This window comes from Ornithodoros turicata, chromosome 6, assembly GCF_037126465.1.
Source record: "Ornithodoros turicata isolate Travis chromosome 6, ASM3712646v1, whole genome shotgun sequence".
In the NCBI taxonomy this organism is placed as follows: Eukaryota; Metazoa; Arthropoda; class Arachnida; order Ixodida; family Argasidae; genus Ornithodoros; species Ornithodoros turicata.
The window spans coordinates 67,368,141-67,396,031 of record NC_088206.1 but is presented as its reverse complement, the minus strand read 5'-3'; the positions used below and the strand labels follow the sequence as shown (position 1 = coordinate 67,396,031).

Genomic DNA, 27,891 nt, shown 5'->3' with positions numbered 1-27,891 from the left:
AAGCCAGCGGTTTGCGACAAAATTTGCTTGGTTGTTGCCATTGTACCAGAAGTTCTGGAGGGGCGATCCCCCATACGAGCCATAGCAGGCGGATGAAGCCGGCAGCCATACTGAAAAGGGCAAAAACTGACACCGCAGGTCAGCCTGACGTATGTCTAAATCTTTGATTTGGTAAGTGATGCTCGCCATGGGGTTATGGGTGTTTTATCCAGCTACTTCCATTTCACGGTCCATTGAAATGAGGCAGATGGCACGAACGCCTTTTTAAAGTAATTATTTTGCATCTTAGCATAAAAGCACACATTCTAGAGCTATCCTTAGTCAGTAGGTGTTTATTGATTCGCTTTTTCTCTCTCTCTCTCTCTCTCTTTTTTTTTTTTTTTTGCCCCTGCAAAGATGGCGACGCGCGGGCGTCACCGCTCGGTCGCCTCTTCTACTCCAGAAGTTTTAGTATGTAACCTGCTTGGTTGTAGTTGGGTAGTATTTGGTTGCAGTTTGCCGTACTTTATAGTTACAACAGTCCTGAATCAGCTTTTATCACTGCTGCGCACCCTCGTGACGCCAACAGCGCCACCTAGATACACAATGCCTGCTCAACGCATCCTCTCACTCCTTCGCATGTGGACGTGACGTCAGTCTATCGTCGAAGACGATTTCAAGCGCAGGCTTTCTATGGCTACCGGTGGCTTCCCATGCGGCTGATGGCGGCTCGTTTCCATAGATATGGCCACTGAAAGCGCGGTCGTGATTGGGGGGACACTTAATTGTTACACGTACTTATAAGCGCTAAACAAAAACGAAGGACGGATAGCATACACAGACGTGCGCCACTTTCAACACTTCGACAACAGAGGAGTTGTCGAAATACAGTGTTGAAAGTAGCGCACGTCTGTGTATGTTGTCCATCCTTGGTTTTTTTAGCGCTTTTAAGTATGTTTAGCTATTACCAACACGTCCTAAGATTTGTTTTAACTTAATTGTTACGTCACGTCGTCTAAAGTGGGACTCCGCAACAAAATCACCACAAAGGTTGTGGTATACCCGTAACGTTTGGGATGTCAGGAACACGTGTTACGAAATATCTCGTTCCAAAACTGCTCAGATTTTATTCAATCGAATTTATTACCAAGCGAGCGCTTCGCATCTGTGAAGCGAGAGGGCACTGCAAGCAACACTGCTGACGTCATCTGGCAAGGGTGGAGTGCCGAAATAGCTCGCCGTTGCTGGCTACACAGGAGTGGGCGTCGTCACGACTATCGCCAGCAAAAGAAAGGGGGAATGGAGAATGCAGGTTGCGAAGCAGACGACAATGCTGGCTGACGTCACAGTATGGCATCGAGCTCCGTTTTCTGCTCCTCGCATTTCGGTTTCGGTTTGCTATTGTCATCATTTACGAATCAATTATTCGCGCAAAATGAATGCGAATGTTGTATTCGGTATCGAAGAGGTGGTTCGTGTTCGGTATGATGCTCATCTATTTTTATTTTTAATTTTTTTTCGAATCCTTGCGATGTTTTCCTTTATGTCTTTGTTTCTGGGTGCTGCTGACCAAAGCGTGGTCGCGCGTGGTTACAGTCACCGTAAAATCAAAACCGATATGAACGTTTATCCCGGAATCTACGATGCTATGCTGAATGAGATTTTGCATTTCGTATCTACTACACGTAAAACTTCCAATCAAATATAATATAACCCTAATGTCAGACTCAGTCGACAGCACCGAGCAGTCACGTACCACTACGGACCAATCTCCGTTGCTGACTAAATCTCGTGTCACCAGAATCCTACAGAGATTATGCCTTTCCAGTCCACGCGTCTCACACTTTAGGGCCAGTTCTCACTTGGCGACGCCCGACGCGGCGTCGTGAGCGGGCGGCGGAAGTAGACGCGCATTTCCGCCGCCCCGTCAGCGCGCACGATTCTCATGTTCCCACCACAGTGGCATTCGGTCGTCCAAAGCAGACGGAAGATCAGGAGGCGTGGCCTTTCTGTGTCACCTAATTGGTCGCCAGCTGTCGTTCTCGGCAGCTCTCGCCGACGTCGTGAAAGAAGATCGGCATGGCAGATTTTTTTTTTTTTGCTGGACGTCTCTTCTCTCCCGACTCCGGAAATGCGCGTCTATGTCCGCCGCCCGCTTACGACGCCGCGTCGGGCGTCGCCAAGTGAGAACTGGCCCTTATTTTTCAAAAAAAAAAATCCCTATGTGACGCGAAAGTATCATAAAAATTATACATACTCCGAGACAACACAAGAGCTACAGTTACAGAGGTATACTTCCGCAAACGAAGAATGTAGTCTGCACATTTAAAATGGGGCATACGAAAAGATGAAGGGCGCCACGCAGACGTGGAAGCCGATTCGCGTGTTTTCTTACGCGTTTGCTCTAAAAGAATGCAAGTGCGCTCAAAGTACGTCGTCTCCGACGTGTGTTTTCACAACATGTATAAGCAACAGTTTTAAGGGTTTTAAGCATGCGTGCGCACTACGTTGTGACTCGGATGCGTCACGCGCCCGCATAAGCCAATCACATTGCGTCTTTCGACTTGTGGACGGGGCCGCGACCTGCGGAGTTGACTTGTCCCGAAGTATCGGTTACAGTTTTGACTAGTACAATGTCATATAGGGTGACTAATCTGCCATGCGTCTCTCAACACTGCTCCTCGAAAGTTGTTTTTGGTCTCCTCGCCACAGCTGCTGCCAGTCTTCCACCGCCCGGCGCAAGGCGGAGACGCGCGCTGTTGCTAGGCGACCGACGACGGAGCTTCCAGTGACGTCACCTACTCTCGGAGAATCCGAAACTAGAGGAAAGGAGTGACGTTGACTAACAGCATTTACAAACCGTGCGCATCCCACGACTTGTATTTATCATCATTGCTGCTGTCGCCTTTGTCGGCTTCTATTATTTTATTTATTTATTTATATTTTTATTTATTTATTTATTCTAGATATTCCCGTTCGTCTTTTTGTTCTTTTTCTTGCGGCAATACGCAAAGCTACCGCATACGTTCGAATGCGAAGTATAACATACGTGTGCCAGTGCCAGTGTGTTTTTAAACTGGGCCACAACTTCAACGCGCTCTCGAACCGTTCTCCGAACTTTTTATCGTCTCTTATGTCAGCCCCGAGAGTGGAAGAAGAGAAAATAAGAAGAACAAAAAAATACGATACTGTTTTCGAAGCTCCAAAGTTGTCGTCTGCAACTGATGCACACCGCCAAGGCCAGCAGAAACTCGTAAACCGCTCTCCCAGGCATATATAGCCTCGTTCACACTATGCCACGGTGGAAACGGCACATCTTTTTCTTCCTTTTTATGGATGCCCGCAACATTTATTCGCACCAAAATCGAGGAGATATCCGAGCTGTAGTGAAACGAACGAGAAAAAAAAAAGAGAGAAAGAAGTACTCCGCAGCGCCATCTCGTAAGGCAAAGAGGAAGCTTATAGGCGGATGTGCGTCCATAAAATATTCACCGCGTTTTGGGGGTCGAAAATGGCCGCCCCTTTTGAAGAGGCGGACACAAGGCACGCTCTTTGCGCCCAGTGCGGCAAAAATAGCGGTGGCTATGGGATGCGAGGTTTTATGCGATAGGAAGGACCCTTATCACCCCGGAACGAGAATGAGGGGGAATTAAGAGGGGAGGAGATTAGCTATAACCGGTCGCAGGCATGATGTTTCTTTTTTTTTTTTTTGAGGGTTGTTATGAAGATAAGCCGAGGGAGAAATGAAACTTGGCTGTTTCTGGGAAGTAATAAGTGTCTGGAGTCCGAAAATGGTTACTATGTATTTATGTTTGTGAAGTGGGTATCAGGTTTTTTCTTTTTTTTTTCTTTTTTGCGTTGGTGGAGAATTAGAACAATGAACGAGACGGAAAGCACTATTTGTTATGAATATTTTGTATTGGATGCTATCTGTATATGGCAGATATGGCTCTCGGGTGGCTTCCACGATTTTGGATTATTATTTTACACTTATCATGGCCGCCGTGGAACCACATGTTGGGTGAAATGAGTTGCACGCAATCTATGAACTGTGATGCTCCCATCATAGGTCGCAGTTAGGTGACAGTTCGATATCTCGTCTTTCTTCTCTCTCTTTTCCATGTAAAGGGGGCACGAAGTGCGCAGATTTCTCCTCGCTGAATGCGGCGCAGCCTCCCATTTGCTCGTGCAAATGATCCCCTGCGATGATTAGACACACTCTCCGGAAAGAAAGAAGAGGGGAAACGCAAATTGGCGGTATCTTTCGGGAGGAGACATTTTCGCAGTCTACTGTCCCCTCAACATTTTATTGCAAAGGCAAGCTCATTTCTAGAGGGCGCCGCCGGTGGCAATACAACTCCATTGAAACTTCATTTCATTGGAGAGGCAATTGATTATATCTCATCCTGCCTGAATAGTTGTTTACTTTGAAACTACAAGTTTCATTATTTCTTTTTGTTTTGCTGATTGAGGAACGAACATAATAAACAATGAAAATCACTCTTTGTGTGCTTCATGGGTCTGTTCATGTCGAACAAAGCTATCGTCTGCTTCATTTGGTTTGCGTTCGTGTCACGAACCCCAGGAGGTGTTACGATGAAACCGAAACTGAAATCTAGCTTTTCGACATGAATAGGCAGGAAGTGAGATGGGGTTCTGATTTACGATGCTTTCTAGCTTCATTCGTGGAAAAGAAAGCGATGAAACTGATTATTAGCCTAGTCGAGCAAGATGATGATGATGATGATGGTGGTGGTGGTGGTGATGGTGAAAGGGCTCGCCGTTGTTGGCGTCACGGAGGTGGGCAGTGTCACGCCTGACGCCCTGGGGAATGTGCATCCTGGTCCGACTTCTAAGGGAACTGTGCCGACATATGTCTGAAAGCGTCTGAGGAGAACCCAGGAAAAACTGAGTAAGCCGAATAAAGCGAGTAAGAACAGGTGCCGGCGTACTACGCGACGCAGAGCGACGTGACTGGGTGCTCAGCCAATAGGAACAAGTTATAGGGCGGGGCTTAAACGTGTAGTTCTTAGGTCGAACACGACTATAGTGTTGCAGACTGTCACATTTGACGTAGGGGAAGCGCGCTGCACCTATGAGTAGAAAAAAAAAAGCTGTCAGTTTAAAAAAAAAAGCAGATATAGCCACACTTATGAACACTGAAGTAGGACACAAGCAAGCTGGTGTAAACGTGAGGAGGATAACATGGTCTTGAGTCTGAGGGTAACGCACAGGACAAAGCGGGACAGAAAGAACAGACACGATGGACTCACTGAACTCGGGACTTTCTGCCTCGATTTGTCCCCCTTCGTTGCCCTCAGATTCAATGTAATTTTACCCTCCTCCCGTTTATGGCCTGTCTTTTGCACTGCTGAACTCGGAGAGCACAACAACGGCGCACGCATTTAATCCACGGTCCGCATTTGATCGATCCAGAGGGAGGAAAACGCACAAATAACGCAAGAGAGAAACGTGATTACGGTGTTGACACTGCAACGACGACACACTCGATACCATTTCCTTTCTCCCTGTAGACGGGAAACTCTGAACGAAACAAGGCAACCGTGATTGTTGCGAAGGGACATGGCCAGACAAGTCGCTCCCTTCTCGTCCGAAAGTCTCTCCCTTTGAGGGAGAGATGTCCTAAAATAGCTTCCCCACTCAGATGATCACGAGGGTCTATGTTATTGCCTGGGTGAAACGAGGTTCGAGAACAATCGACGGACATTGGTCAACTCAGAGTGTCACTGTTTGCCGGAGTTCCTTTTGTGGGCCCGGGTCTCAGATGGGGGGGGGGGGGGTAGGATGTGTGAGCAAACGGAGTATCGGCTGTATAGTAGCCGCATCGCTTAACGTTTTGTTCCTGCATCTAGAGAAATCAATTGCGTCGTTTTATCTAGCTGCGAGGAGTCAGGAGAATAGGCCTTTTACGGAGTAAGCGTATGCGCATGCGCGGCCACCTGCAGGCGGCTACCATGCTAATTTGGGGGGAGATAATCGGTTTCAAGGTTACGTGGACGTTTGGACTCCCGAACATAAGCTTACCGGACAAAAGTTCGCTGGTCAAAAGCTCACCGCACCGCCCGCCTTTTTTTAAAATGGAACATTTATTTTCATGGTCATAAAAACCTTCAATATCGTGTGAAATACGCAAAAGGCTCTCCTGACCTAACCTTGTTCAGTCTCGACGGGTGCATATTCTACATGAACTGACCCACTCCCCAACGTGTGAAATACGTAAAAGGCTCTCCTGACCTAACCTTGTTCAGTCTCGACGGGTGCATATTCTACATGAACTGACCCACTCCCCAACGTGTGAAATACGTAAAAGGCTCTCCTGACCTAACCTTGTTCAGTCTCGACGGGTGCATATTCTACATGAACTGACCCACTCCCCAACGTGTGAAATACGTAAAACGCTCTCCTGACCTAACCTTGTTCAGTCTCGACGGGTGCATATTCTACATGAACTGACCCACTCCCCAACGTGTGAAATACGTAAAAGGCTCTCCTGACCTAACCTTGTTCAGTCTCGACGGGTGCATATTCTACATGAACTGACCCACTCCCCAACGTGTGAAATACGTAAAAGGCTCTCCTGACCTAACCTTGTTCAGTCTCGACGGGTGCATATTCTACATGAACTGACCCACTCCCCAACGTGTGAAATACGTAAAAGGCTCTCCTGACCTAACCTTGTTCAGTCTCGACGGGTGCATATTCTACATGAACTGACCCACTCCCCAACGTGTGAAATACGTAAAAGGCTCTCCTGACCTAACCTTGTTCAGTCTCGACGGGTGCATATTCTACATGAACTGACCCACTCCCCAACGTGTGAAATACGTAAAAGGCTCTCCTGACCTAACCTTGTTCAGTCTCGACGGGTGCATATTCTACATGAACTGACCCACTCCCCAACGTGTGAAATACGTAAAAGGCTCTCCTGACCTAACCCTGTTCAGTCTCGACGGGTGCATATTCTACATGAACTGACCCACTCCCCAACGTGTGAAATACGTAAAAGGCTCTCCTGACCTAACCTTGTTCAGTCTCGACGGGTGCATATTCTACATGAACTGACCCACTCCCCAACGTGTGAAATACGTAAAACGCTCTCCTGACCTAACCTTGTTCAGTCTCGACGGGTGCATATTCTACATGAACTGACCCACTCCTCAACGTGTGAAATACGTAAAAGGCTCTCCTGACCTAACCTTGTTCAGTCTCGACGGGTGCATATTCTACATGAACTGACCCACTCCCCAACGTGTGAAATACGTAAAACGCTCTCCTGACCTAACCTTGTTCAGCCTCGACGGGTGCATATTCTACATGAACTGACCCACTCCCCAACGTGTGAAATACGTAAAAGGCTCTCCTGACCTAACCTTGTTCAGTCTCGACGGGCGCATATTCTACATGAACTGACCCACTCCCCAACGTGTGAAATACGTAAAAGGCTCTCCTGACCTAACCTTGTTCAGTCTCGACGGGTGCATATTCTACATGAACTGACCCACTCTCCAACGTGTGAAATACGTAAAAGGCTCTCCTGACCTAACCTTGTTCAGTCTCGACGGGTGCATATTCTACATGAACTGACCCACTCTCCAACGTGTGAAATACGTAAAAGGCTCTCCTGACCTAACCTTGTTCAGTCTCGACGGGTGCATATTCTACATGAACTGACCCACTCCCCAACGTGTGAAATACGTAAAACGCTCTCCTGACCTAACCTTGTTCAGTCTCGACGGGTGCATATTCTACATGAACTGACCCACTCCCCAACGTGTGAAATACGTAAAAGGCTCTCCTGACCTAACCTTGTTCAGTCTCGACGGGTGCATATTCTACATGAACTGACCCACTCCCCAACGTGTGAAATACGTAAAAGGCTCTCCTGACCTAACCTTGTTCAGTCTCGACGGGTGCATATTCTACATGAACTGACCCACTCCCCAACGTGTGAAATACGTAAAAGGCTCTCCTGACCTAACCTTGTTCAGTCTCGACGGGTGCATATTCTACATGAACTGACCCACTCCCCAACGTGTGAAATACGTAAAAGGCTCTCCTGACCTAACCTTGTTCAGTCTCGACGGGTGCATATTCTACATGAACTGACCCACTCCCCAACGTGTGAAATACGTAAAAGGCTCTCCTGACCTAACCTTGTTCAGTCTCGACGGGTGCATATTCTACATGAACTGACCCACTCCCCAACGTGTGAAATACGTAAAAGGCTCTCCTGACCTAACCTTGTTCAGTCTCGACGGGTGCATATTCTACATGAACTGGCCAACTCCCCAACGTGTGAAATACGTAAAAGGCTCTCCTGACCTTGTTCATTCTCGACGGGTGCATATTCTACATGAACTGACCCACTCCCCAACGTGTGAAATACGTAAAAGGCTCTCCTGACCTAACCGTCAGTCTCGACAGGTGCCAAAACTCCATTCACCTCCTCAGCCAATTCAAAGAATGAGACTTTGATCGACCTGTCCTAATGATTTTTATTAGTGCCCAAGAATGTAATAAATAAAGCAGTTGCAAAAGAAGAGGCAAGTGAAACGGTGAGCTTTTGTAAGCGCGCCGGACGTTTGAGGCCGACACTTGACGACGCCTTGCACTCGTAATCGCTCCAATGCGCTTTCACTCTTTCAGCATTCTTCTTGCAATCTTCTCCGGCTACTTTCCCACGCGACGTGACAGTTCGAAAAGCGTCGTCATGTTTATTTTGGGGTTAAAACACGACGTTCGACATTCCGCCGCTAGGGCCGACGCAAAAACGGAATTTGTTCATTGGGAAGAGAGAGGGATGGTCCACAAAGAAATTCGAGCGTTAATTTTCCCTCCGCTTCTGGAGTGTTGAACAGAACATTTTTGAACGAGCTATCGCGGGGTAAGTACTTAGTGGAAAATACTTTCCTTACAGAGGCAAAAGGTGTCGGATACGAGTCCCTAAAAGGATACCAGACACTAGAAAGAGGAACAGCAAGTTCATTTTCGGTTTCGGTTTCACGGTGGTGCAAGCATGATCATTTGGGCTGACGTCACGCGGCCGCATTACTGAAGAAAAACGTAATCAACGAGTTTTGTCTCGAAACGGTTGCTTCGAAGAGCAGAAATCGGAAGTTACACTGACAGTGGCTTCGCGGCAGCGAAAGCGGTGGCTGTAAAATTCAGTCGAAAATAATCGGCTGCGAATCGAATCGAAATATTTTGCACCGTAGGTGCGTTTCTCTACGTTTAGGTCGGCTCCGAACTGAATGACTCACATATGTCTCCAACCGGAAAGGACGTAATTGTACTGGTGGTTGTAGAATTCGAGGCTTGATTCGTTTTCCCTTTTTGTCCCTTCTAAGGGACACGTTTTGAGATGAGTAGAGTAAAGCATGACAAACGCTTTTTCGTCAAGGTTTCCGTGTCCTCGTTATGAAACGAATCTTTATTATTATGAAACGAACGTTATGAATCGAATGAAACGAAAGACGGCATCTGGAACTGTAGATGTCATTTTGTTCGCCCGGAATATGCCGGAGGGATACACGGTGGGGGGGGGGGGGGGGGGGGGAAGTGAAGCGAATGATGTGCCCTGGACAGCTCTGCGTTTTCTCAGCGGTTGGTCTACAAGGGCTCAGCGAAACTGGTAGCAGATTTCAATTACTGCGCGCAACCTGATATGACAAAATAAGCGAGCAATGAAATATGGCGGCGTCCGTATATATAGCACTCGGCAAGCTGCTCCACGAATGGGCCATAAAGCGGGAAAGAAAAAAAAAGAAAAAAGAAAGAGAGCGCATGAGAAGATCTTGAAATATGGCAGTCGTCGTAAAAATCGGTCGAAAGCGGCAGAAATCGAACCTGCATCTCTTGATTGCCGCTAACTATCACATAACCATATGACGTCATTAACCGTCATGACGCCTCTGTGCACACACACAAAAAAATCTTCCTGATAACTGCGTAATAATACAAAATCATATACATATACCTGGAAGTATGAAAGAAACAAAACAATGCTCCCGATGTCCTGTACTCAACGCAAGGACTTCGCTATCGCATTGGGTTTGCGGTAAATGGCTGCGTAAATTGGCCTATAAGTACTATCTATAAGGAAAAATAATTTAGTACATTTAGGTACTAAATGCGTTGCCACAGCAATTATTCCCTTTCGGGAGTAAATACATTGGACTAAATGAATGTCACAAGGGGGGGGGGGACTGCATTTCACGCTCTCTTCCAACAGTCCCGGGTACATAATTCGTGTGCATGAATGAAAATACTTCGAATTAAACCGTCAAGCTTGATATGTCTAGTGACATAAAATATTGCGACATGAATATTGGGCACAATTTTGGGAGAAAGAACCGCTAGCTATTTCTTCCTCGGTGTGGATGGAAAACTGCTAAGTTAGCTAAGTTATACCACCTTATTCAATCAAATTCAGGAAGAGCACGTATTTACGTATACTATACTGTTGCATTCAGGGGACCGTTTGCGAAGTTCGGTGACCATTTGCAGTCCTGGGGAGTAAATTACGGGGTTAGGGGACTGAAATGGGGAGTAACTGCAATTTAGGGGACTAAAAGCTGCAATTACTCCTTTTGTGTGTGTGTGTTTCTGAGAAGTGTATACATATTGCGGTCTGGAAAACTTAATTGTCGGACAAGAAAATTTGGCTCTTTTTCGCGTTGATGATAGCGCTGAGGCAATATCCGTCACAAGGACCGAAGTGTGAAAGAGGTAGTGAAATTGCTGTAGACCATGTCGGAGTTCCAGAATTCCCGAGACTCTCGCCTGTATAGCCGGGATGCATTGTATCAGAGCGGCCGTCACGGCTATTTTATTGGCGCATATGCGTAATAAAACAAAGAAACCGGGGGTTAGACGATCGGTTATTGCAGGACATAATAAAAGTCACGGAAGTCGGTAATAGGGGAAGGACCTATATAAAGTTTGACCTGCTACTGCTATACCGATGTGTCGATCTACTCCTTGCACTGGTTCTAACCGAACTGGTCAACGACGAAAAGGATATATCGTTAACATTAATCGATTATTGTCATACATCGGTAATTAAGATTATGTCAGAGTAGCGGATATCCCAGCGACGTCGGTATCCACTTGGTGATGGTAGTGCCAAGTTCACGCTCATAGATTCGGAGGTACTGTGTTCGAACCTTACCACCACCTGTGCTCTCTCAGCGTTTGTCTTTGTTTTCTCGCGGACTTTCTAGACGGATATCCTCACAGTTACAACTGAAGTCGACCCAGGATGCGTACAAACGTAACCTAGCCCCACTTCTTCCTGATGTCCTCTCTCCGTCTGTCCACTGCTGTGCACCGCCCACAGCGACAGTTGCTTCGCGATGCTAGCACGTTGGAATTGAAAAAGAATAACTAATAAGTATATAAACTGCATATTCCAAAGTACTGGACATACTTGGACCAGTTGCGCATCTGGACATTAGGATGTCCTGGACATGTGGTAGCAGCTCTGGGCGTTCCCTATAAATGCTGCTACAACACTCAGCCGTCTGAATTGCTTCTACAGTGCTCAATCCTGCTATTAGATAAGTTCCGTTTCATTTCTTCATCTCCCTCTCCTTCAACGTCCTTCTTTCTTTTCCAGGGTATGGCCACTCGACTCCCGCGACATGGGGTGGCAAGACCTTCTGCATGTTCTATGCACTGGTCGGGATCCCTTTAGGACTCGTCATGTTCCAGAGCATCGGCGAACGGCTCAACACTTTTGTCGGCTACCTCCTCAAGCACGGAAAACGCTGTCTGCGCATGCGCAACACGGACGTCTCGGAGACCAATCTCGTCTGCCTGGTATCCATCTTGTCCACCGTCGTCATGACGACCGGCGCCGCCGCCTTCTCCGCCTACGAAGGTTGGGACTACTTCGACTCCTTCTACTACTGCTTCATAACCCTTACGACCATCGGCTTTGGCGACTACGTAGCCCTCCAGAAGGAGGGCGCTCTGAAGCAGAAGCCAGAATATGTGGCGTTTAGTCTTGTCTTCATCCTGTTTGGCCTCTCCGTCGTTTCTGCAGCTATGAACCTCTTGGTGTTGAGATTTCTCACCATGAACACTGAGGACGAGCGGAGGGACGAGGCGGAGGCCCAGTGCGCTGCTCAAGAGGCGGTCAGACTCGAAGGTGACGTCATCACGGCCAACGGGTCGCTCATCTCGGGTCACGGTGGCGGGGAACACTCGGACAATGACGACGTCACGTCGGTGTGTTCGTGTACATGTTATGCTCACAGGCCAAGGAGGGCGTCCGCAGCGCATCAGGGGAACGGAGCGCACAGGTGAGGCCCTGGTGGACGCTGCCTCTTGTATAGAACGGGCTTTCGTCATCAATTTGATCCGTTCTTATGGCGAGTTCGGGTGGTCATTTCCTATAGGTGGCCCCCTATAGGTCGATCTCGCAGCGATGACTGCTCCAGTGACTCAACTGCTAAGAGCACATGATATTACTTTCCGCTAACGGTTTTTCAATAGCTCTGTAATCTCCACATTCACTTTGTCTGTACTGTATGAAGACCTGTTTCAAAGCGAAAAACTGTCCAATGACGTTGACCTCCGCGCAGGTACACCATGCGGTACTCGGCGTCTCCGGTGGAGATGTCCTCCTCGCCGTCGCACGACGACGTCCTTGTGCCTTTAGACGCTCTCAGGACTAAGCGTCTGTCCGTCTGACAAAAGGGGGAGTCGTCAGGGCGTCTGTCGGTGTGAACACACCACAGGAATCACTGGTGGGAAAGATGAGGATCGACAATGACAAGCACAGCCCAACGAGGAGTAAGTGCACTGAAACGTTCAGTTTTTCCATCATGCCGGTACCGGGCACAGTACCTTTGCATTCATGTTTTCGAACTTCAGACAACACACATGCAACAACGTAGTTAGATACAAATATGAAAACAAAATAAGCTTGTAACGTAATATCAGAGGAGGGAAGTAATGTATTACCGTACGCAAACCGTACCGTACCACAAATAAATCGCAAAGTAATGTCATTAGTGATGCATTACTACGCATGAAAAAGTAATGAGTAACATACTGCATTACTTCATAAAACTTGTAATGAGTGATGGTGATGCATTACACAATAAATGTGATTTCCCCAATTCTCCGTAGTCCAAACAGCGCTCTAAATTGTTACCCTAAAGTGCTTGTTTTCTGCTCGGATTTTCGCACCTGGACTGGTGTCGAGAGTAGTAGCCAGTTTTATAGAAGGCAATAGACTGGGTTTCCGTAAACTCTGTTCCTTTTTGTATCTCCGTTTGCCCTGGAAGGGCTTATGGCTGCCGATTGGCATGACCTCAATCTCTGTTTCTGTTTATGGTCTAAGCTGTAAAGGGAAGTCGTATTTATTTTCGTCCTACCCGTTAGTGTAAATGAAAAGAAAGTTGCTTATATACGCCGTTCGCGTGAACGGTCGCATTAGGCACAGCAAAACGAACAGAAGATCCCAGCGTGCCACTTCCTGTTGTGGCTGACGGAGCCACGGGAAGTGAGCGTCAACGCCGCCTTTCGTTGACGCGCGGATTAGCCGGGCACTTCCTCGAAGCTTCGAACACGAAGTGGCCTTCGAAAAGCGGCTGAGATTCACCGCAGCAATTTCGCTCCGGTATCCCTAGAGCATAGTGCACTCAAAGGCGCGCTGGACCACATTCCAGGAGCCCTTTGTCCCGAGTCAGCCTCAAAGAGAGATGACAACTGCAGCGCCATTGTTGTTGAGCTTGTGTTAAGTGTTAACATCGTTGGGTTAAGAGAAGACAATTCCGATTATAAAACGGTGACAGTGGCGTGACTTAAGCAGTAAGAGAGATCTTCTTGAAGCGCACTTGTCTTACGGGATTCCTAAGGGTAGAACGAGAATGCGGCGGTCGGCTCAGCTAGAGTCACTAAATAGGAGTACAAAGTATCGCATGCGTTTTCCGCGCCAGAGCCGCCTTTCGGTGTCCGCGATTGGGCCGATCGAGTCACGTGGTTTCTCCTTCCAAGAACGCGCCGTCCATGTTGAGTCCCCTCCATCCAAAACACGGTGTCCTGTGTTGCGAGCTGGCTCGACTGCGCGCTGTTCTCTTGCGGAGAAGGGAGAGATTGGCTTCCCGTTACTAGGCGACGCGGCCGTGCCGGAACCAAGATGGCGGGCTCGCTCGGCGGCGTGGCTCAGTGTCGCTACTCTGCTCAGTATTTAGTGACTCTAGGCTCAGCCTGCTTGTTCTCTTACGAGTCGAGGTCGTTATTGTTGCAAGTCATTCCTTGTAATTTGCAAATATGCCTCCTGAAAGACCTTCTCTGTGTGCAGTGTCTTGAAAGGTTGTGATCTTGTGTGAACGACCTCTTCTCCTGCCGCCGCCCATGACGCTCCCCAATCGACAGTGCATCGACATCGCCTGTACAGTGTTGCCAGAGCACACATCTGTCTGCTCTCAATCCGAAACCGGAACAAGGTAATAAACGCGCGCGTGCAGAGCCCTTCATTTACGCATGTTTTTATTTGTTTATTTCAGGTGGTACTGCCTCCAGTACTCATAACGAAGAGTAGAGTGCTATGCGGTACAGCGATCCATGACACCCAGTGCGCTTGGACATATTAACTTAACTTCGTGGCAAAGACTGGAAGTCTAGTGCAAAATACTCGTCTGCTTTGTGACGAGCGAACAGTTTTGTAAAATAGTTTTGACATGATGTGCATGATGTTTTTTTGTAACTCGATTTTGCTTCATCTTAGCTCGGAGGCGTTTTGCCTCATCTTTGTTCTCTCGAAACGAGGGGAGTGTACCTTTCAGATATTTACATTTCTTCCGAATCACCTCATTGGACGCCATCTCATCTGTGCCAAACACCGGGGCAGACGAAACTACAGGAGAAGAATACTGGTCATAACACTTTGTTCATCATTCAATGTCAGAACATAAATTTTCAGTGAATCTTCTCTTCGTTTGCTCTATGGAGTATTGTAGCACCAACCAACCATCCGGTCAGCCCTTTCAACGGTCGTCGTCTGCGAAGGAATGCGTCTGATCACGTGTGTGCACAATTGTCGTCTGCTATGATCGCTTCCAAACATGCGTGCGTCTAAATTGCAATGTCGTATTACTAAATTCCTATATGGCAACGACAAACCAAAAGCCCACCTTTTCTGTCTTCTGAAAAGTGAAAAAGACAACCTACTACCAGGGTCGTGTTCAGGGGGGTGGGGGGTGGACAGAGGGGTAGATCAACCCTTCCCCTGAGCTTTCGCTCCGCCCCTCCCCCTCCCTGAACTTTCGCTCTGACGGTATACTGACACTGTACGTGTCGTCCGCAGTGATGGCCACTAACTACCTCTACAATAGTTTAACTATAACTACTGACTACTTCGCGATGGAGTAGTTTAACTAGTAGTTCAACTACTTTTCAGAGGAGTAGTTAAAACTACTTCTTTAACTACTGCAATGTATTTTAACTACATCTACAACTACTTAACGTTGTCCGTCAACACCAATCCCTTGTAGTATTGTTGGCCACCTAAATATGAATCACAAGCAGTGATAATGATATTTAAAGTATACTCTTGTGCCTACGTCGCTTAATTCACATACTGTCGTCAAAATCCATTGCCTGTCGCTTGTATATTATGCGCTGACAACAGAGCTTGTTGCGGAAATATTATGTACGGGATTTACACTCAGGCTCCTCCGTGACAGACAAAATATTTTCGGGTAGCCACGATGATTGATCACGTAGCCATCCTATGCGGTTATGTGCACACCAGGACGGTAATCAAGGTGTTTCGCAAGCCGCTACGATCGTCAAATACAAACCTTGCGGTGGGATTCTTTCTGCCGCCTACGTGATGAACTAGGTTAAGAATTATTTCACAACAAATGAGGCTTCACTAGACAAGCATTAAAAGTGAAGATTTAGTACACATGCACGGCCACAATTGCTCTGCACCTCCGTTCTCATCAAACAAGTAGCTCAAGGTAAAAGTCGGAAGCGCAATCGTGCCGTAAAGCTTGCGGCAAAATCGAAAGTAGCTGGCGCCTGCGGTATCCTAACTACTGCAGTTAACTACTCGAAATAGTAGTTAGTGATGGGCGAAGTGCCTCAAGATTGTACTTAAAGTAAAGTATCAAGTACCTAGCACACGTTGCACTTTAAGTACAGTACAAAGTACCATATTACAAATGTACTTAAAGTAAAGTACGAAGTCCTTGGAAAAGTACTTTAAAGTACTCATCAAGTACATTACAAGGTTACATCGTATCGCTGGACGTTTCAGCACTTGGCAGTGATAAAACGTGAGGTAATTATGTTTCGACTGTTATACTTAGAAAGCTTTTAGCAAGCAGTTTTGGCAAGTGCTAGTTAGAAAGCATGGATTGTTCACAGCTGACTCATTAATATGAACAGAAAGCAATGATTTTGCGACCAAGGTGAGGTATGTATTGCCTATATGTTATGAGGTCTGTATTGCCAATTGGGTACTTGAGTACCTGAAAGGAAAGTACCGAAGAAAAGTACCTAAAGCACACTACAAAGTACACCAATTGAAACATACTTGAAGTAAAGTACAACTACTGGGAAATGTACTTAAAGTAGTATTTGAGTACTTGGTACTTTAAGTTCTTCCCATCACTGATAGTAGTTTAACTAGTAGTTGCCACTACATTTCTGCAAGTAGTTGACAACTACTTTTTAACTACAATCAGGTAGTTTAACTTGTAGTTTAACTACATGTAGTTAACTACTGGCCATCACTGGTCGTCCGAAACAGACTCGCTTCCAGCTCTGTTACCGCGCACAGTGAAAACGAACACCCGTTTAAAGAGTTTACAAGACTAAATTCACCCGAATGGGTACAGTGCTGGTCAAATGATGATGATGATGATGATTAATATTTTAATGGCGCAGCAGCAACGGAGGCTATAATGCGCCAAAACATTGTTAAAAATGTCACTAGTTAAAAATGGAATGATAAGGTTAAAACCAGTACATGATACAAATTAGCTCAAGTACTGTGTTTTCAGAAAAATATCGTTAAAATTACAAGGCGTTTAAAAAACCAGTGTCTCTAATAAAATTATAGACTCTACTAAACGGTAAAAGAGCGTCATCACCCAGCAGTAGGGCGCTGGTCAAATGTTTACGATGTGTGATGTTTACGGCGTATTCCTGTCCAAGAGTATCACGTTACGGACTTACAAACCGGTGACCAGGTTACCTAGGCACATGTCTGAAAGTCCGTACGGTCCCTTCCGCTGCTGGCGTGTCACGTCGAAGGTGGAATGCGCCGGGGCGTGTTCCGTAAACTTTTGTCCAGCACTTGTTCGCTGCCTCCTATTGAAAGAAAAGTAGGACAGAAGGTCGCGTCCCTTCCAGGGACCATCGCAATCCCCTCAATTCCGTGGCTTTCGGGCGCGACCTTGTTCGCCTCTACCTTCGAGCGTAGTTCAACTCTACCAAATTGGTGGCGCTGTCGAACCCTATGTCGTCATTTGTTTACAAACAGGGAGATGTCTATTGAAAGAAAAGAAGGACCGAAGGTCGCGTCCCTTTCGGGGACGATCGTAATCCCCTCAAGACCGTGGCTTTTGGGCGCGACCTTGTTCGCTACTAGCTTTGAACGTAGTTCAAGTCTACCAAATTGGTGGCGCTGTCGAACGCTATGACGTCATTTGTTCACAAACAGGGAGAGGTTTATTGAAAGAAAAGAAGGACCGAAGGTCGCGTCCCTTTCAGGGACGATCGTAATCCCCTCAAGACCGTGGCTTTTGGGCGCGACCATGTTCGCCCCCTAGCTTCGAGCGTAGTTCAAGTCTACCAAATTGGTGGCGCTGTCGAACACTATGACGTCTTTTGTTTACAAACAGGGAGAGGTTTATTGAAAGAAAAGAAGGACCGAAGGTCGCGTCCCTTTCAGGGACGATCGTAATCCCCTCAAGACCGTGGCTTTTGGGCGCGACCATGTTCGCCCCCTAGCTTCGAGCGTAGTTCAAGTCTACCAAATTGGTGGCGCTGTCGAACACTATGACGTCTTTTGTTTACAAACGGGCAGAGGTCTATTAAAAGAAAAGTAGGACCGAAGGTCGCGTCCCTTTCAGGGACGATCGTAATACCCTTAAAACTGTGGCTTTTGGGCGCGACCTTGTTCGCCCCCTAGGTTCGAGCGTAGTTCAAGTCTACCAAATTGGTGGCGCTGTCGAACACTATGACGTCATTTGTTCACAAACAAGGGAGAGATCTATTGTGTACTAGAGGAAGCAGGTAACGTGGCACATGACGCTCGCAAAATGCGAATGTGACATGAATATTGAAAATGTTTGAGTGGGAGGCCATACTACAGTCCTGCACGCATCTCAATACAACTTGAAAGAAACATTAATGCCCATCTGGGTAATGTAAAAATCATTCTCTCAAAAGCATCAACATCTGACTTTGATACTGCACCGCGATTCCCAGTAGGTCGCTCTGCATCTTTGAGAAATGTAGCAAACCCGGGGCCATCTTCTGAGTCCAATCGGAGAGGAGGGTAAAGTACTCGTATTTCCTGTCGAGGTTGGATGGTGTCTAATGAAACCGATTCGTTAAGAACTAATTGTCTTCTCTGAATATCGGTGCGTCTGAATTGTTGATCGACTGCCAAGAAGTTTTTGACGTTCCTGGATACTGTCCGGTCTTCCAGGTAAGAAAGAAGTCCAACCATAATTTGGGCGTTTGACGCAGCGAAGAGCGCACAGCGGAAAGGTTTATCGAAGAACAATTATTTCAAAGAAATGGGAACAACGTGTATTTTAGCACTGTACTTGGAGAGTTACATCCACCGTGACTAAGCAGCACAAAGACGCGGACAAAGAACAAAGACAGGACGACTGCTAGTCACGATGAATGTACACCAACTACCCCGCCTCCACATACTCCGGGTGAGTTACGTAGAAAGTTACGTAGTCGGAAATCGAAACCGAAACTAGTTTTCTCCGCTAATAGATGGCGCCACCACCACCATTTGAATGTGTTTTCGTGCCTCGCATGGCAGGCGCACAAGGGAATGTTGTCGTAAGTCTGACAAACTTTTTCGAATAATGTGCCTTATTTATAATCTTATGCAGCAGTGTATGCAATTGCGCGGAAGTACTGGAGCTAAACTGTTCATGCAGCTCATGGGGTGATGCTTTTCTTACGATCTCGGCGTGTGTCTAGACGAGCCAGTTCATGAGTTGACAGAGTGATGAGGCATTTCAATGCAGGTTAAGGGAAAGCAACGACGAAATGTATACTTTGCGAAACGGAGGGCGAGCTCGAAGGAGAAGGGGGATGACCCTGTTCCTGCAAAGGTTGAAAGAAAAGCTAAGAAGAACAAAGCCAACAGGGTTCCTACAGAAATAGAAACAACGAGTACAGGTTGTAAAGCTGGACAGAAATCGAGGTTCACGAAACTAAGAACGACAGCTCGCAAAAGAAAAGATGCCTGCTGTGACGACGAGACGTCAAAGGATGATACTACAGTGGGCAATCAAAGGTAACTGTGACACTACCTCAGGGGCTGATCCAGATCCTTACCCCCTTTTTTTGGGGGGGGGGGGGGGCGATTGCCCCCCTTCCTCTCTGGATCCGCCGCTGCACTTCCCCCCCCCCCCCCCCCACAGATCTTACGGGCTGCCATTTGTAATTTCACCACTGTATCTGGCGCAGCTACACTCCGCTAGAGAAGCAAGTCATGGCTATCAAGCAAAGACATCCAAACACAATTCTCATGGTCGAATGTGGTTACCGGTTTCGCTTTTTTGGCGAAGATGCAGAAATCGCGTCGAAAGAATTGCGCATCATGTGCAATCTAAGTCACAACTTCATGACTGCGAGCATACCCAGCCATCGGGTCCACATTCACCTGGAGCGCCTCGTGCAGAAAGGGTACAAGGTCGGAGTAGTGCGGCAGACCGAGTCGGCCGCGCTGAAACTCATTGGAGACTCCAAGTCTTCTGTGTTCTCTCGTGAACTATCCTCACTTTTCACGAGGTCTACACTCATCGGTGAAGGTATATCGGAACTCTTTGCTAGATGTTACTCGTAAGAATTACTACTAATCTAGCCGACATTAATGTGCTTTAGATCTGCCCCTTATCGGTGAAGATGCTACTTCGGGAGGGTACCTCATGTCCATTTGCCAGGCGGAAGCGCCGGTTCCGAATCATGTTCTTGTCGGGATAGTGGTAAGTAAAAAAAAAAGAAAAGATTGATGTACGAGGGCAATCCCAAAAGTAAGGTCTCCTATTTTTTTGAAAGACAAAGAACTGTTTATTTTCTGTGATATTTACATCATTTTGAAGCTTGAGCAATTATCTATTTTTCTACATAATCGCCGTTTCGGTCGATGCATTTCTGAAGACGCTGTGGTAGTTTTTGGATGCCCATGTCGTACCAGCTCGCCGCCTTGTCCTTGAGGAAGCGTTGAACCTCATCTTTCACGTCTTCGTCGTTGCTGAATCGCCTTCCTGCCAAATGTTCTTTCAACTTAGGGAAGAGGTGGTAGTCGCTTGGTGCCAAGTCCGGACTATATGGTGGGTGGGTGATGATTTTCCAACCGAAGTCCTGCAGGAGAGCGACGGTTTGACGGGCGACGTGTGGGCGAGCGTTGTCGTGGAGAATGCTTACGCCCTTGCTCAACATCCCTCTTCTCCTGTTCTGAATTGCCCGTCTGAGCTTCTTCAGTGTCTCACAGTACCTGTCAGCGTTTACTGTAGTCCCTGCAGGTATAAAGTCGACCAGCAATACCCCCTTCCGGTCCCAAAACACAGTTGCCATCACTTTACCAGCGGATTGTGATTGTTTGAATTTCCGCGGCTTGGGCGAATAGGGGTGCCGCCACTCGCGTGATTGTTGTTTGGTTTCAGGTGTGAAGTGAAACGCCCAGGTTTCGTCTCCCGTGACAATCGAGTCCAGGAGGTTGTCCTTTTCTTCTGCATAGGTGCGAAGAAATTCGCGGGAAGAATCAACTCGCTGCCGTTTGTGGTCTTCCGTCAGCATCCGTGGCACCCATCTTGCGCACACCTTCCGATATTGCAATTTTTTTGTTAGAACCCTGTGGATGGTGCTTCGGGAAACCTCAGGAACCAAAATGTTGAGATCATCCAGAGTGACACGCCGATCTTCACGCATGGCTTGCTCAACCTTCGTGACTGTCTCGTCGGAAATTGACGGTCTGCCGCTCCTCTGTTCGTCGTAAAATTTCAGTACGGCCGGCTGCAAATTCTCTGCACCACTTGCGGACGTTTTTGACACCCATGCATGAGCCTCCATACACTTCCACCAATTGGCGATGGATTTCGATCGGTTGAACGCCTTTTGCGTTCAAAAATCGAATAACTGCGCGAAGTTCGCACTTCGCGGTAGCGTCCAGCGGGAGCTCCATTCTCAACGGCCGCCAAGCCAATACTGTGCGTCCTAGTGAGACGCGTGCGTGAATGGATAGGAGAGGAGGACGCGCCAATCACAGCAGTGCGGCCAGCAGCCGCACGAACAGCTTCTCTGGATCCCCAACGTTTCGGAGACCTTACTTTTCGGATTGCCCTCGTAAAACATGAAATCCGCTCATTAGAAGACCCATTATACAGGGTGTCAAGAGGGACACTGTACACTATCTGTATTTACATACAGATATACACAACATATATATTAATAATAATAATAACAACTTTATTTTTGTTAAGGTGCCCAAAAACAACCACTAGGGTATTCCGAAATATTTGAATGAATTACTTTATAGTGTCCAAGGACGACTGCAAGAGCCTTGATGTTGGTGCACTGCTAAAATACAGCAATAATAAATGTAGCATATATTATACAGCATTAAATGGCATTATGATAAAGCAAATGAAGGCAAGAAGACAATAATTTGAGGCACCAAGAGGTAAAAAGAAGGGATTTTCTAAAGGACCAACAGGATTTTATTTAGAAAGGCGATCAGAAAACGTTTCCACATCCCCCTACATTTGAGCATTGCAAGGTGTGTGAAGATTGCAGGCAGAGCAGAAAAACTGTACGATTCTGGAATTTTTTCAGCACCCACCCCCCTCCATACTCTAACACCGTCACCACCCTCACAGATCTTACAACACCCCCCCAGAAACACCTGCCAGAAAGGCCACAGAATCCATCAGATAAAGGTGTCACACCCCTACCCACCCACCTCCTCCTGAGATGGAAATCTTGCACAAATCTCCGATAAAGTTTATCCCGGGACACCTTGTATATTGAATTGACCCGACACAACACTGCACTTGTTAACCACGGTTAATAATTTGTAGGTTGTTCAGCCAACTACTGGTGATGTCCTTTATGACTGTTTCGACGAAAATCCTTACGGCAGTGAACTGGAACAGCGTTTGGAATTCCTGCGCCCTGTCGAGGTTATCCTGCCTGAGGGCTCCCCTCTGCATAAAACAGTTGCTCAGTACCAATCTTCGAGGTAGGCTTGGATATTGCCACGTTTTATTATACATTCATATCAAAATAGGGGATGACTAAATTTACCTCTCTCCACCGCAGTCGAGAAGGTGTACGTGTCGAATGCCTCGGCCCTTCAGAGTTTGAGTTTTCACCCTGCTTGGGATCGCTGATAGACTTTTATGCAGACGGCGAAAGGTCATGTGACGTGAAACAGCTTTTCGAGCTTCCTCCGGTTGTCGTTTCTTGTTTCGGATCACTGCTGAGTTACTTAAAGACGTTTCGCCTCGAAACAGCCCTCAATGATCTCAGGTAGGGATCCCATTATTTGTAGTTTTTTAAGAACGAATGCTGCGAACTACTACTACAAAGACTACTTCGCACCTCTATGTTACAGTCGTATAGTCCCAATGTCTCGAACTGGCAGCACGATGCTGCTCCCAGCCCCTGCGCTGAAGCGGTTGGAGATTTTTCGCAACTCAGTAGATGGATCTGCGCGGGGAAGCTTATTCATGTTTCTGAAACGTACGGTGACAGCATTCGGCAGCCAGCTCTTAGAGTCTTGGCTGGGCCAACCGCTCTGTGATATCGGGTAAGCGCTGAGTCTCTTGCACGACTGAATTTTATTTTCACGCTTAACATCTCACTTTCTTGTAGACTCACACATTACTGATTAGTATATGGGACTAAAATAGGTATTATTAATTACCTTTATGTGTAGTTATGTCAAGCGAGTTCTATTTTTGAGGTGGCTGACTGTTCATGCAACTGTAACCTGTACTTGGGCATGGGTTGCATTTTGAGTGAATTTTATCATTTGTATTGTGCTACTCTGCATCGTTTCCTTGCAGTGTTCATGATTAGGGTTGTGCTTATAATGTTTATAACTATTCAACAGTACTCTCTGAAGTCATTCATAGCATTCCTTGCTGATGTTCATGCTATGTCTCTATGTTTTGCATTAGGGAAGCTGCCACTATGGACGTTGGTTTGCTGTTTCTTCACCCTGACACACATTACCGCTAGTTTTTTTGGGTTAATTGAACTACATATCTGCAGAGAACCTAATTTTAATTGGGAGTGGTTTATTTACTGTGTGCAGTAGTCAGAAATGCAATCATCAATCACTTTGCAGAACCCTTGAGGAGAGGCAGAATGCAGTGGAAGAGGTTTTGACCTTAGGCCCACTGACCTTTGGCGAGCTCAAAAAGTTCATGTCTCGTATGCCGAATGTTCAAAGGGGGCTCTGTGCGATCCTTCACAAGAAGGTATGGCCGTTCCTCCGTATTTCGTTGAGCTCGGAGCAAAGATACATTTCCGTTCACTTTGTAGGTGAAACCGTGTGATGTGTTTTTTACCCTGCTGTCACTGTCTTCGATATCCAAGATGCTAAGAGTCTTGAGCTGTGACCTGCATGCGGTGTTGAAAAGCTCCGCACTGAAGGAATGCTTGCTCGGCATTCCTGACCTGTTAAGAAACGTCGACGACTATTTAAACCTGCTCAGTGAAGATTCTGCGAAGTAAGTCACTAACTTTCTACTAAAAAACTAAAATCGAGGAGACTGCGAATGCCACGTGTAACCGTTTCACAACTGGGGCTGTTGTAATGTCCACCAGTAACTGTAAAATACGCTTTCTCCTTAATTGATTAATGAATCTGCTTCTGTTACCAAGAAAGAACGACACCACAAATTTACTGAATGACCTGGCCTCGTACCCTGGCCTGCAACTCCAAAAAGAGGCAGTTGCAAAGGCCGAGGCAGAGCTACAAGAGCACCGAATTTCCATTGCCGCCCTCTTAGGTCTGCGGGACTTCGACTACAAAACTGTGAATGGCCTTCCCGTACGTAACGACCTCCATGTCCACTTACCCGTACTTACTTTGAACCGTCCGTTTCCAGTATCTCATCGAAGTCCCCAACAGGAGAGTTTCATCCGTTCCGTCTGATTGGCTGAAGATGAGTGCGTAAGTGATGGCAGAAATGTTCATGGAGGGGAAAGAGTGAAAGCCCAGTGCACTGACATGCTCTGACTGTGTTCTCTACAGGACTAAGGCAGTATCACGTTTCCGATCTCCCGAAGTGAATAAGCTCTATTCTAACCTCTGCGTTGCTAAGGAACTGCTTGTTTTGGAAGGAGAGAAAGCATGGCTGACATTTTTAAGGTATGTGCTTAGATTGGCACTAGATAATTAAATTTTGCTCGGGTTAGGGTTCCTTTATAGGTGGGCGAAGAATGCGGGAGTGACACACAAACAGCATGTAGAAATGACAGATCAGTGTGATATTTATTTTTTGTGTAAATACACCTGGGACCTAGGATTTTATTTGTGTCAATGTATTAACGGCACTCTGTGTGTGATGCTTCTGTGTTAGTTCAAGGCGCTGTGTACATTATTAAGTTTAAATTCTTCTACAAAGGCTTTGATGCTGTGAGTCATTACAGAGGACAATGTACTACAAGTACATATGCTACACTCTGTCTCTCTGTGCAGTGACCTAGGTACAAATTACAATCGGTTCCAAAGAGCTGTGAAACTTCTGGCAACACTGGATTGTTATTTCGCCCTTGCAGAAGTTGCGAGCCAACCAGGATATTGCAGGTGACATTCAAAGTACATTTCTTTTTTGCATTTACTATATAGACATAGTATGGAGTGAGATATGCTGCTGTGCTGTCCTGTCCGACGGCTTCTCAAGGTGACACGATTTGATTTGTAATTGTCCTGTTTTGTCCTAACTGACATTGACAAGAATATGCTTTCGTAGTAGTGCACTTTGTACCCTTCCTTCTTGTGAGCACTATCGCCCAGCAGTATCTGATGCTATGTCGCATACATATGTATAGCTATCTGGCTGGCCATAATACTGATACTGAGAGTGCTAACTTAGTATTTGTAAAATAAGTGAACAAATTGTGACCTGCATCAATGGTACTAGTACAATGTGCACAGCAATATATCCAACATTGCTCTGCAGGCCACGACTTCTTCCAAAAGAACAAACCACCATACAAGTGAAAAATGGTCGACATCCTGTTCTTGACCAGCTCTCCGGCTTGAATTATGTATCTAACGACACAAACATCAATGTACGTCACTACATTTTCCCCCACCTTGTCAATATTGAAGTATGACTACTCTGCACACTAGATATTTAAGAGAGCTTACACATACCTCTTCAAGGATACGGCAAGATGTGTCATAATCACAGGCCCAAACATGGGTGGCAAAAGTTCCTACATAAGACAGGTGGCGCTGATCATCATAATGGCGCAGCTGGGATCTTTCGTCCCGGCGGAATCGGCCACGCTGAGCATTCTGGACGGGGTTTATGTCAGGTAACGCGGCGATTCGGCATTATTCATCCTTTGTTCCCTTTTTCCGTATTGTCTGAGGGCGTACGGACATGTTTTTTTAGCCGTTTCCGTGTATTGACGTTTCGTAGGATGGGAGCTGAAGACAACCTTTTACGTCAGAAAAGTACGTTCTTGATCGAGATGCAGGAGACTTCGGAACTGCTGTCGGGCTGCACGGAGCACTCGCTCGTAGTGTTGGACGAATTGGGACGTGGTACCGCCACACACGACGGAACGGCGATTGCAGTGGCAACGCTTCGCTACCTCGTTGAGGAGGTACATTTTGTTTGTAGGTTGAGTGACGTGCTAGGTAACCCTGTTCCACATTCCTTTGTTGTGAGCACTCGGTGTGTCTTTTCAGAAACGGTGTCCCACGTTATTTGTCACACATTACCTGCGGGTCACGCAATTGGAAGACACGTATCCGGAGAAAATAAAGAATTTTCACGTCGCCTTCGAAGTTGACACTGAAGGTATGTCAGTACAGTCAAACTCCTTTATAGCGAACACCTTTTTAACGAAAATACCACTACAGCAAATTTTTCTGCGGTCCCGCTGGAGCCCATTAGGTCCAATAATGGACATCCTTTTTAACGAAAATACCTTTACTGCGATTTTTTTTTGCTGTCCCCTGAGTTTCGTTGTAAAGGAGTTTGACTGTACTATAGTTGGGCGATGAAGGAAAAAAAAAATACACAGTCCAGTCTGGTAGCAGTGGGAACACAATAAGTCTGCACGAAAGCTTGTGTATATTAAAGTTTCATTTCAAAGAGTGCTTCGTTCCTGTGTTCCTTAATACTATGGTGTATAATAAAGAGGAGATTCATAAATAGACACTCAACTCAAGCTCCCAATTCTAAACTATTTGCTGGACTCATTTTTACATGACTTCTGCATTTTCCACATGTCTGGAATGAATATACCGTTGTACGTATAATAATTTGTAGTTGTAACGTAACTTCGTTACGGAGCGGTGTGGTATTTTTTACAGCGTTATTCATTGACGAGCAAATAATTGTCATTGGCGCTAGTGGACTTCTCTTCATGCATACCGTACGCCACTAATATTTATTTATTTTCAGAGTCAGTGACATTTCTGTATAGACTGGTACCAGGAGCAGCCAAGAAGAGCTACGGGTTGAACGTCGCACTACTTGCCGGTGTCCCGCCCAGTGTTGTTGCCAGAGCACGTGTAATGGCTGAACGATTGGAAGATGCTACGTTGAACAAAAGGTTCGATGCTCTCCCGTTTTTTAAATTCGGTTGTATATGTTATTGCAGCATCTTTATCGTTTACTTTGTGTTTGACAAATAATTGCGTTTATTACAGATGAATTTCAGCAGGGACACCCGAGGAAATGTTGAAGCTCTATGTTACCGTAATGTGCAACAAGAGCAACAGAGATTGTATACAAGATGTACATAGTAATTAAAGAAGAAAAACTTGGGTCTCCATGCAGTTTTATTGAAATTCATTTGTGTAATTTCAACTTTTCTTACTTAGCGTTGAAAGCAGAACCACTTGCATATTCAAAAACATGAATAAAGAACTGGATGGTGATGGATAGAAGAGAAAAATGGGGAGGTGAGATCGGACTGGCTACCCCGGTACACCTACGTAGAGCAAAAAGTAAAAAAAAAGGAAAAGGGGGAATGGCGGCAAGAAGAAGCGTTACGTCGGTGAAAGAAAACGAAAAGCCGCTGTCAAGAAAAGAAAAAAAACAAGAAACAGAGTCAGTAGCTGGCCCATTACTACAGCTCTGCAAAGGATAGCTCTGCAAAAGCAAGCTGAGGGTCAGACAGAAATCTGTGCGCAATAAAATCAAAAGGAAAAAAAGACTCATTAAGTATTTGTTCTCAGGAGTAATCATAAGTCCTTGCAACACAAAGGTAGTTTTGATTTCGAAACTTGTAGCAGACGACACTCTGTGACGTTTCAAGGCTACTCGCGAGATGGCGCAACGTTCCAGCGAGAAACGGGTTTCCGGCAACAGGAAAAAAATAAGAAAGAATCGTCTGCGCTCAGGAGCAGACGATCCAATGGTGAACGCGTCTCATGTTTACTGTGTTTAAATTTAGAAAATGGCACTCACTTGG

At 46.3% G+C, this 27,891-nt stretch overlaps 2 protein-coding genes across 3 annotated transcripts in view; both read left to right on the top strand.

Moving 5' to 3' along the window:
- LOC135397138 (two pore potassium channel protein sup-9-like) overlaps positions 1-14,944 on the top strand; it is a 30,266-nt gene extending 15,322 nt beyond the window's left edge. The window contains exons 2-5 of the mRNA XM_064628504.1: positions 11,618-12,305; positions 12,588-12,798; positions 14,315-14,459; positions 14,520-14,944. Of these exons, the coding sequence (XP_064484574.1) occupies positions 11,618-12,305; positions 12,588-12,696 (797 nt within the window). The 3' untranslated portion in view covers positions 12,697-12,798; positions 14,315-14,459; positions 14,520-14,944. The remainder of the gene's footprint in view (positions 1-11,617; positions 12,306-12,587; positions 12,799-14,314; positions 14,460-14,519) is intronic.
- Positions 14,945-18,989: 4,045 nt separating this feature from the next.
- Positions 18,990-27,245, top strand: LOC135397131 (DNA mismatch repair protein Msh3-like). 2 transcript variants are annotated; one of them, XM_064628490.1, is made up of 19 exons: positions 18,990-19,050; positions 19,242-19,513; positions 19,687-20,030; positions 20,104-20,204; positions 22,299-22,459; positions 22,540-22,749; positions 22,835-23,029; positions 23,573-23,705; positions 23,770-23,957; positions 24,112-24,280; positions 24,339-24,403; positions 24,485-24,601; positions 24,932-25,039; positions 25,416-25,527; positions 25,622-25,776; positions 25,884-26,070; positions 26,156-26,267; positions 26,877-27,027; positions 27,125-27,245. In XM_064628490.1, exons 1-19 carry the CDS (start codon positions 19,024-19,026, stop codon positions 27,126-27,128), a joined length of 2,811 nt encoding a protein of 936 aa, XP_064484560.1. In that variant the 5' UTR covers positions 18,990-19,023; the 3' UTR covers positions 27,129-27,245. The 2 variants fall into 2 exon arrangements, with proteins under 2 accessions (XP_064484560.1, XP_064484559.1); XM_064628489.1 differs by having other exon boundaries at positions 25,589-25,776.
- The last annotated feature ends 646 nt before the right edge of the window (positions 27,246-27,891 follow it).